The following is a 9,054-nucleotide window of genomic DNA, read 5'->3' as shown; positions in this document are numbered from 1 at the left end:
AGGGGAAAAAAAAAAAAAAAAAAAAAAAAAAAAGGATCCACTATGGTAATAAAATTGGACAACGTGATGGTTTATTTTTATACCAGCTCTGTACAATTCACGTATCCATACACTTGATTTAAGATCTTCAGCAGAAGAACAAGCTGAGCTGAGGAAAATGATGGAAAACTAAATAACTCCACTAGTACTTTCAAAAGTACTTTCAAAGGGGTCAAGTTCTCGATCCTTCTTGCATTTTAGCCTCGAATAGTTATCGTGAGATTCCACATCGGTTGGAGAAAGGAACGAAACATTCTTTATAAGACTCTAGAAACTGTGAGGCTGACAGCGATACGCAATGAGCCGAAGTAGACAATATCTACTAATGGTGGGATTGGACTGTTATAATTGACATCAGAGTCACATAACCAGACACTGGGCGGTGTGCCAGTAAGGAATCTAGGCCTCCAAAGGAGTGGATTGTGAGATCCCACATCGGTTGGAGAGGGAAAGAAAACATTGAGTTAGTGTCCGCCATTTGCTAGGATTGAAAAGGATATCATCAACACTAGCTTGTATCCATACTCATCTGAAGCTCGGTTAAATCCTAATAAGAGATTCTTAAAGTGGGAACTATGGCACATCAATCCTTTGCGTTGTGGTGCAGAACTTGAGGTAGAACTCGAGGCATGGGCACCACATGACTAAATGAATGGCCAAAGTGATCTGACATGTTACCTGAGATGAGGGCGTTGGACACCAGATGAATAGCCAAAGCCCATAGGTATGCATCAAACGACGGACCCTGCAAAGTAAAAATGAATTGAATGAATGAAAACCTTGACAAACCAAACATAGTACACAATGACCTGGATAAAATCAATTGAATAAGAAACATAAGAAACCTAGTGAAAATTCCCCAGCACCCTCTTTACCTAACTATCGTTCTTCCCGCCCATAAAAAAAATTCAGGGAATCTTGACGAACAAAACATAAGAAACAGCGCTCTAGTCAAAATGAACTGAATATGAGTAGAGATAACATTTCTTCCATTTTTTCAATATGGATTGCGATATACAGAGCCCTGAAGTCTACAGTTTGAGACTTACCTCAGTGGAAGCCCAAGAAATTGCATAAACGGTGTCTCATATATGTTTAACAAATAAAATTTAAGCAGTCTACATTTTAGAGCATACTAAGATACGTATAATGTCTTCTGTAAAACGTTACTAACCTTCAGATGACCAAACACGAGCAGAAAAAACTTGTTCGTAATTGACATGACCTAAAAGATTTCAATAATGCCATCCCTTGGCACGCCAACATCTTTGCAAATTGTCCTGATGACGAGCAACTTTGATTTTCAACCAGAGCCTATATGCCATCTCTGTTCTGTTAGAGGCCAACAGTTTGTTATTAAGCTTACTACGTATTTTCCTACTTGGTAAGAAACCCTGACGTAAACATTCCCCCATGACAAGTACAGCATTTTCAAGCTGCCCTGTTTTACAAAGGCAGTCAATGGCATGTTCATAAGTTTCCACGTCAAGATCATAACCACTTTCTTGCATCTCATTCCATATATTTAATAGCATACCAAATTTACCAAACAAAGAAAGCCGCATAAGCAACAATTTGTAAGCATTCTTGGATATCCTACATCCAACTTTTTTTGCTTTTTTGTAGATTAACATAGCTGCGTGTGGAGGACCATAACTACAGCTAAGTTTCATAAAGGATGTTATTGCCCCCGTAGTGGGAATAATTCTTACCACCATCTCATCAAACATTTCTAGTGCATCAGCCACTTTCTTGGCTTTAAGAAAGGCAATAATCAAATTGGAATAGGTGTTGATGTCGGGTTCACATTTATTGCTCAACATACGTTTGTAATAGGTCAGGCATTCAACAAAATCACCTATGCATATAAAGTTGGAGATCATTGCATTATAAGAACCAACATCTGGCGTACAGCCTTTTGCAACCATTTCATCAAAGATCTTGACAGCATCATCAATGCGATTAGCTCTGCCAAGACACTCAAGAAGATAAGTGTAGGTCAGACAATCTGGAGAAAATCCATCAGCCTCCATTGCTTTCAAAATTCTCTCAACTTCACTAAGCCTACCATATCTTGACCATCCACTAATTAAAATGTTATATGCCATAGCATTGAAAGGAACACTTCCCTTTATTAAATTAAAGAAGGAGCTTGCAGCACCCACGTGAGATCGTCGACACATGCATTGTAGAAGAATATTCAAGGTTTCAGTGTCACATTTCAACCCATATTCTTTCAAGTTTTTGAATAATTGAAGTGCCTTAGAAACTTGGCGAGCCTTGACCAAACTGTCTACCACAATGGATACTGTTTCCATATTCACAATCACTCCCTTCCGTGTCATGTTGTGCAAAACATCCATCATTGAGTCAAAAAACCTTCTTCTACCTAAAGCTTTAAGAATGATGTTGTAACTAGAAGTATCTGTAGGTATCGACGGCTGTTTAATAGCCCAATCAAAGAAGGTAATCATAGCTTTGCTACCTAAACTCCCCGTGTTCAGTACTTTGTTCACAACATCTTGGCTCAAATTCACATCAGTATTAGCTAAAGCATGTTCAATTGCTGTTTTACCATTCAGTTTTTGAAGGAAAACACCTCGCAATTTTTCTTCTGGTCGTAAAAATCCATCAACCGCCCTAATTGACACCTGTTTCTCAGTATGATTCTCTTTGACGGTGTCAGAAACCGAACCATAAGGATTGACTAGTAAAAGATCAGAAAGCTCTCTCATAACGAAGCGCTCGTCGATACTGCGTTGATACCGAATCCCATTACCCAAAACACTAACATCATCAAATAGATTTGATGGTTCATCTAGGGTTGAAAACAAGTATGATAAAGCTGATGAGAGCGAAGGCAGATAAGGTAAGGGATAATGATACCTGCCACCGGTGAGACGTCCCAACAAGCACCCTTTGAATTGATACGAAAGATAACGCCGGGAAGCGCCGAATGCCATACAACCTAGCGATTGTTCCTGTGCTGAGAGAGAAGTATCAGAGTGGCTAAAAGAGGTGAGCGAATACAAGGATGGGTCTTCCACCTGTAGGTTCGAACTGGTTAACTGAGATGCCGGCGGGAAGAAAGACGCCTCCTTTAGATTTCGCTCTCCGGGGCCGTCGGATAGAGCAAAAAGGGTATTAAATTTCCACGTCATATCAGACCTTTTATATTTCGCCAAAGAAAAAAAAAGTTTTAATATAAACAATGTAAATATAATAATAATAATCATCATTAATTAGCGTAATATTTAACATTTTTGTCTATCTGGAACATAAAAATTTAAGAATATATATATATATATATATATATATATATATTTTTTTTTTTTGTTAACAAATTATTTTTAACTGTTAAAAGAAAATTTTAATTAAAAAAAAAAGCGCTCGTCGGCTATTGCAAGATGAAAAAAATCTAGTTCCCGCCAAATTCAAGTACGATAAACCCTAACTCTTCTCGCCAATGGTTTCCAGAAAAAAGAAAAGAACCCACGAAATCGAACCGATTACAGAACTCGATCGTGTAGTTCACCAAGCTAGATAGTTCTCAGGGAGTTCGAATATCCCTACCCGATTACCCGTGCAACATTGCGAAAATGGTATATGCGAAAGGGAGGACGAACAAGCCCAATCCGACTCATCAGCTCACAAAGAAAGTCTACCCGATTGGTGGCATCCAAGTGGAATTTCCATACCGACCCTACGGTTCGCAGCTCGCATTCATGGGTAGAGTTATATCCACCCTTGATCGAGCCCAAAGAGAAGGCCATTGCCATGCATTGCTGGAATCTCCGACTGGAACCGGGAAGTCACTTTCACTTCTGTGTTCGACTCTCGCCTGGCAGAAGAACTATAAGATAAAGAATCAGGATGCTAATTCTTGTCACTCGAAGCCTGCTCCAGAGGCTGCCATAGACCCTCTTGCTTTTGGCGGTGGATTTATTCCAGAAATGCAGCCGTCAAGTAAGTTTTCAACGTCTTTACTCTGATCATCCGAACACCTTAAACGCACGAATTCGATTGAGTGGTCAGATAGTGACATAGAAAAAAATAGCTCGAGTTCATGGACATTTTTATTCTTGTTTAACTGGGTTCACCTTGCGAGCTCATTAGGCTTATATCGCGAGGATATAGCTAGGGCGATTCTTATGATGACATACATTTTCTTTGCGCGCTGCCTGCAACAAAACACATTCATTATCTTGAACTGTTCTTTTCGTCTATGGTTAATTGGTTCTGGGACTGTTGGTTTGTTTTCTTGACGAATGAGATTGAGAAAAAGTGAAGAATACGAAGGTTGGAAAAGAGTTGTTTTTCTACTATCCAGTATGGATTATCGAATTTCAAACGATTATTGAAAATAGCTATTGTGAAATGCGGATGCTGCCAAGCTTTTGTTTTGCATGTGGTTTTTTGTCATTTGTACTGAAATTTCTATTGATGGAATGACCTCGATCAGCAATAGAATAACATTGCTCACATTTTTCACTATTTGCATTTCGTTTTTCTTAATTATTATTATTATTTTTTTCCTGTTTTTGTGTGTGTGTATGTGTATGTGTGTGTTTTAGAACTTTTTATTTGTTTGTTTGTAAAGAATGGACAATAACTTCTTCTGAGGAATATGTTGGGTTTTCTAGCGTCTGTAAATACGGAGTCATCTCTTCCAGTGCAAAACAACAAAAGCCAGAAGAAAAAAACAGCCCCGACCATATACTATGCCTCGTAAGTTTCAATCTATTGTAATGTGAAATAAGGGATGTGAACCTCAAATCGTTTTTCTCATTTACATGATGCTGATGCTATACGTTTTATTATTCAAGGAGGACACATTCACAGATATCACAAGTGATCCGCGAGTATAGGAAAACTACCTATCGAGTGCCTATGGCAGTGTTGGTATGTCACCTCTTCAACACGTAACTGTTCTTTCGTACGTGTATCACTTTTTTTATGAGATTGTGCATTGAATAAATTTGAGAATTTTAATAAGCTGGGTTTGGCTGTAAGAATCCCTTGTGCTCTACTTTCCGCTGTGGTTCAGTTGCAATGCATTTCTGGGTAGTCTTCTGTAGGTTCTACTGGGCTGTTTTTTTTTACTAACCCCCTTTTTATCCTCAGGCATCTAGGAAACATTTCTGCACAAATCCTCATGTACGAGGGAAAGATAACATAGATGAACAATGGTGCATATTTCTCTCCAAAGGCACCTTTTTCTTGATTGTTTGTCTTTTTCCAGTTAAATAAAGTCATTTGATGTTCTCTTTTTCATTTTAAAATTTGTTGAATTATACCAGCAAACTACTATTGAGGGATCAAGATGCAGGATGCTATGAATTTAAGTTAGTTATCTTTATCCTTTGTCTTCCTCAATTTAATTTAGTTCTTTCAGAATTTACTTAATTTAAAGCAATCAGCAAAGGAAGATAAGTAATACTTCATTTTTCTAACAAACAGAAATTTCAACAAGGTTAAAAGTCATCCAACTCTTCAGAGAGGAGGATGTCATGAAGTTCATGACATTGAAGATTTGGTGAAAGTTGGAGAAGTGGTAAAAGGTTAATCTCTAAGTTTTGAGGTGTTTAACATGACTTATGTTGTCATCACATCTTTAACTTGATAATTTCTTTATCCTTTTTAGGTTGTTCATACTATGCAGCTCGTTCTATGGCAGACGATGCACAGCTGGTGTTTTGCCCATATAGCTATGTTGTCAATCCAGTTATTCGAGGAGCAATGGATGTAGATATTAAGGGTGCGATTGTGATTCTTGATGAAGCCCAGTATGTGTACTTGCATCAACAAATTCTCTGTTTCCTTTTACCTCGGTTGGAATTATGGTGACTCCATGAGATAGCTATCAAATGCTGGCAATTAATTACTTTAATATGTTTTCACTTTTCAGTAATATAGAGGATATTGCCCGTCATGCTGGTAGTGTGGACCTTGACGAGGATACTTTAAATAGTAGGTTATTGAAATTCTACTAGTTTGTTTGATGATTTAAGAAAGATGTTTCTTATGGCTTCCTTTTCACATCTTTCAAAGAATTGCAGATGGAGTTAGAGCAACTATGTTATACTGATTCTTTGGTTTACCAGCCACTGTATGAAATGACACAGGTGATTAGTTATAATTACTCTTCCTCGGAATGATTTGTAATTATCTTCAAAGATCTTTTGAGATTTAGTAGTCCTACTGAACTTTTAGGATCTCATAAGTTGGATTGACCAGAGGAAGACCACACTGCAGAAGCGCGAGTTTCAGCATTATGTCACCTGGTGAGTTATGAAAGAAAATTTTACCGGTTTTGCTGTAACATTTGATTTCTCAGTTGCATATGGTTTGTCTTTGTGTTTTGGTGTAATGAAACGCAATATCATATAGTTCACTTTGTCTCTTTTTAGATTGCTTGATTCAAGGAAGAATTAAATTTATAATGTTTTTCTTGATGTAGCTAGAGTGTTTTATCCATTTTGGGTATAAATTCCAGATTAAACGTGTTTCTTTTTACACTTCAAGACTTTCAATAAATATGCACGTTTTGCTTATTTTCTCCTATAAATGGTGGATTTGATCTCTCTAGTAGTTTATATCAGTTTGACAATATCTGTCTATGAGACATCCTATTTCTACGTTCATGAATGTTGTAGTTGGACTGGCAATCATGCTCTAAGGGAACTCCAAGAAGCTAATATAACTCAACAATGCTTCCCCATTTTGCTTGAATGTGCAACTAAGGTATCCTGGTCTTTTTGGGTCCCTTCAGTAATTTGGGGGACGTTTCATTTTGCTCTTATTATCTCAAAGTTTCACCATATGCTTGTTTAAGGCTATTAAAGCAGGTTTAGATACGGAGTCTGATGCTCCACATTTGAGTGGCCTGTCAGTGATAACGCTGGAAGGTAAGAGGCTACAGGGTACAGCCTTTGCTTCATTTTTATGTCAAACTATCAATATTGAATATTTCTATTTATACAATGCAGGGTTATTCTCTTCACTGACATATTTTTTCTCAAGAAATGGTTGCCACATGTCTGATTACCAGCTTGCATTACAACGCCATGTTAAAAGAGATCCTGGTAATCAGTTGCTTAGTCTTCTTTTTGATACACTGCCTGCAAGATATTTCAGTCGATGATTACAGTTCTTGATACCCTTTTCAGTTATAAGAAACAAACTTCCATTGATCTATAAATACAAAAAGGAGAAAACCCATCCTCCAGGAGCTGATCAAGCTTTTATGAAGGCTTTGATAGAATATATATGCGCTTGTGTGTGTGTATGTATATATGTATAAAAGGAGTATAGGAGTGATTGATCATAGAAGTCCATATTTAAATATCATCAATTGTATGATAAGGTTTCATCTGAAGTTCCCAAAATAAAGCATTAATTGCATCAAGGCAAGAACTTTAGCCTGATGCTTTGGTGAAAGTGTGGGCACACACAAGCTGGCACCACGACAAACTCAAAAGGAAATGATATAGGATCAGAAAGATACATGTCACGATAAATGCTTGAAAGTATGGAATTAATAAACTGAACTCTAAGTTGTTTGATTCTATCTGTTTTTCTTTTCTCCATCGAGAAGCAAATCATTTGTGATTCGGTATTTTAGTTGTCACTAAGTTGAGACTCCTGTTCCCGAGTCTTCATTGTTGTCTGAAGACATCGAAGAGAAATGCATTCCTTCCAATCTTTATATAATGGTGATGATGCAATTAACTTGAGTATTGACTTTATAATGTAATAATAATGCAGAAAGTTGACTTTTAATCACTTGAGGGAAAATGAGAGAAATTTGTCTGATGTTATCCGGAACTGACTTGCTAGTTTAGGCTTATCAAGTGGAGAAAAAATTCACTGAACTTATCTTGACAATTAGAAATCTAACTGTTCCTTTTTGTTTCTGTTGAAATAGGTTTTATTTATTTATTTATTAATGTAAATTTATTTATTTACTTTTCATTTCAGGAAATGTTCATGTTGACTGGACGCATACTTTCAGTTTGTGGTGCTTGAATCCAGCTGTTGTATTTAGAGACATTGGCGATCTTTCCTTATCAGTTATCTTGACATCTGGGTGAGCATCTAAGACTTGAAAAGTGGAATGTAATGTATTAAATAGTTTCTGAAAACCATAAAATATCTTCAAGCGAGGCTTAAACAACTATGCTTTTCAGCCATGTTAATTGAATTATAACATATCCTCCTTTCTTCTGTAAGAAAAAGACTTGGAGTTTCTCATTGATCAGAGTTTATAGGTTGGTTATAAGTCAGTCATTTAGCACATTTCTAGACAACATACTGAGTTGACAGTATGGAAATTGAGATGCTTCTTTAAAGTGCTTGCTCTTTTCCCTACATCTTCATTTTGTGGGACATATTGTATATATGGTGCCTAAGAAGGCATTTTAACTATCTAATCATTTCTGATTTCACTCAATTAGGACCCTGTCACCTATGAATTCCTTCTCATCTGAACTTGGAGTTCAGTTTGGAACTTCACTGGAAGCTCCTCATGTAATTGACGTGGAATCACAGGTTCAAATGGACTTTTCCTATTTTCTGGTTTGTCTATTCCTGCAACTGTTAAATTTTGACCTATCGATAACTGTACTGCAGGTGTGGCCAGCTATTATATCAAGTGGTCCAGGAAACTATCCACTCAATGGAAGTTATAAAACAGCCGATGGATATGCATTCCAGGTATTTTTGGAATTTCATGATTGCTCTAAACTTATTATAGGATTTTCTGGTCTTATACTGGTTGTTTTCTTAAAGGATGCCCTAGGAAAATCTCTGGAGGAGATATTTTTGATCGCTCCTGGTGGCTGTCTAGTGTTCTTCCCTAGTTATAAGCTGATGGAGAAACTCCAAAATCGTTGGTCTGAAACTGGTCAATGGTCTCGACTGAATGCAAGGAAGTCCCTATTTGTTGGTAAGGCTAGTTTATATTCTCTCTGTTGGTATATAGTTTTTTTTTTTTTTTTTTTTTTTTTTTTTAAG

At 37.0% G+C, this 9,054-nt stretch overlaps 2 protein-coding genes across 3 annotated transcripts in view; one reads left to right on the top strand and one right to left on the bottom strand.

Moving 5' to 3' along the window:
• Positions 1–21: 21 nt before the first annotated feature.
• On the bottom strand, positions 22–3,188 carry LOC111442982 (putative pentatricopeptide repeat-containing protein At5g43820). 2 transcript variants are annotated; one of them, XM_023080563.1, is made up of 2 exons: positions 1,214–3,188; positions 22–784 (listed from the first exon to the last, which is right to left on the bottom strand). In XM_023080563.1, the coding sequence occupies exon 1, from the start codon at positions 3,000–3,002 to the stop codon at positions 1,275–1,277; it is 1,728 nt and encodes a 575-aa protein (XP_022936331.1). In that variant the 5' UTR covers positions 3,003–3,188; the 3' UTR covers positions 22–784; positions 1,214–1,274. The 2 variants fall into 2 exon arrangements, with proteins under 2 accessions (XP_022936331.1, XP_022936332.1); XM_023080564.1 differs by having other exon boundaries at positions 22–789; positions 1,215–3,188.
• A 260-nt stretch (positions 3,189–3,448) lies between these two features.
• The window catches only part of LOC111443359 (Fanconi anemia group J protein homolog), an 11,169-nt gene continuing 5,563 nt past the window's right edge, over positions 3,449–9,054 (top strand). Inside the window, exons 1-17 of the mRNA XM_023081147.1 lie at positions 3,449–4,005; positions 4,683–4,767; positions 4,866–4,941; positions 5,164–5,228; positions 5,340–5,384; positions 5,500–5,600; positions 5,684–5,825; positions 5,948–6,009; positions 6,091–6,164; positions 6,253–6,323; positions 6,696–6,783; positions 6,875–6,947; positions 7,029–7,124; positions 8,020–8,128; positions 8,496–8,589; positions 8,671–8,754; positions 8,830–8,986. Of these exons, the coding sequence (XP_022936915.1) occupies positions 3,639–4,005; positions 4,683–4,767; positions 4,866–4,941; positions 5,164–5,228; positions 5,340–5,384; positions 5,500–5,600; positions 5,684–5,825; positions 5,948–6,009; positions 6,091–6,164; positions 6,253–6,323; positions 6,696–6,783; positions 6,875–6,947; positions 7,029–7,124; positions 8,020–8,128; positions 8,496–8,589; positions 8,671–8,754; positions 8,830–8,986 (1,789 nt within the window). The 5' untranslated portion in view covers positions 3,449–3,638. The remainder of the gene's footprint in view (positions 4,006–4,682; positions 4,768–4,865; positions 4,942–5,163; positions 5,229–5,339; positions 5,385–5,499; positions 5,601–5,683; positions 5,826–5,947; positions 6,010–6,090; positions 6,165–6,252; positions 6,324–6,695; positions 6,784–6,874; positions 6,948–7,028; positions 7,125–8,019; positions 8,129–8,495; positions 8,590–8,670; positions 8,755–8,829; positions 8,987–9,054) is intronic.

Source organism: Cucurbita moschata, unplaced genomic scaffold (assembly GCF_002738365.1).
Source record: "Cucurbita moschata cultivar Rifu unplaced genomic scaffold, Cmos_1.0 Cmo_Scf00005, whole genome shotgun sequence".
Lineage (NCBI taxonomy): Eukaryota > Viridiplantae > Streptophyta > Magnoliopsida > Cucurbitales > Cucurbitaceae > Cucurbita > Cucurbita moschata.
The sequence above is the reverse complement of the archived record's forward strand: the minus strand, read 5'-3'. Positions and strand labels throughout refer to the sequence as shown.

Excerpts from the sequence above, each read along its gene's own strand:
- LOC111442982 (XM_023080563.1), bottom strand. The coding sequence starts at position 3,002 with ATGGCATTCGGCGCTTCCCGGCGTTATCTTTCGTATCAATTCAAAGGG.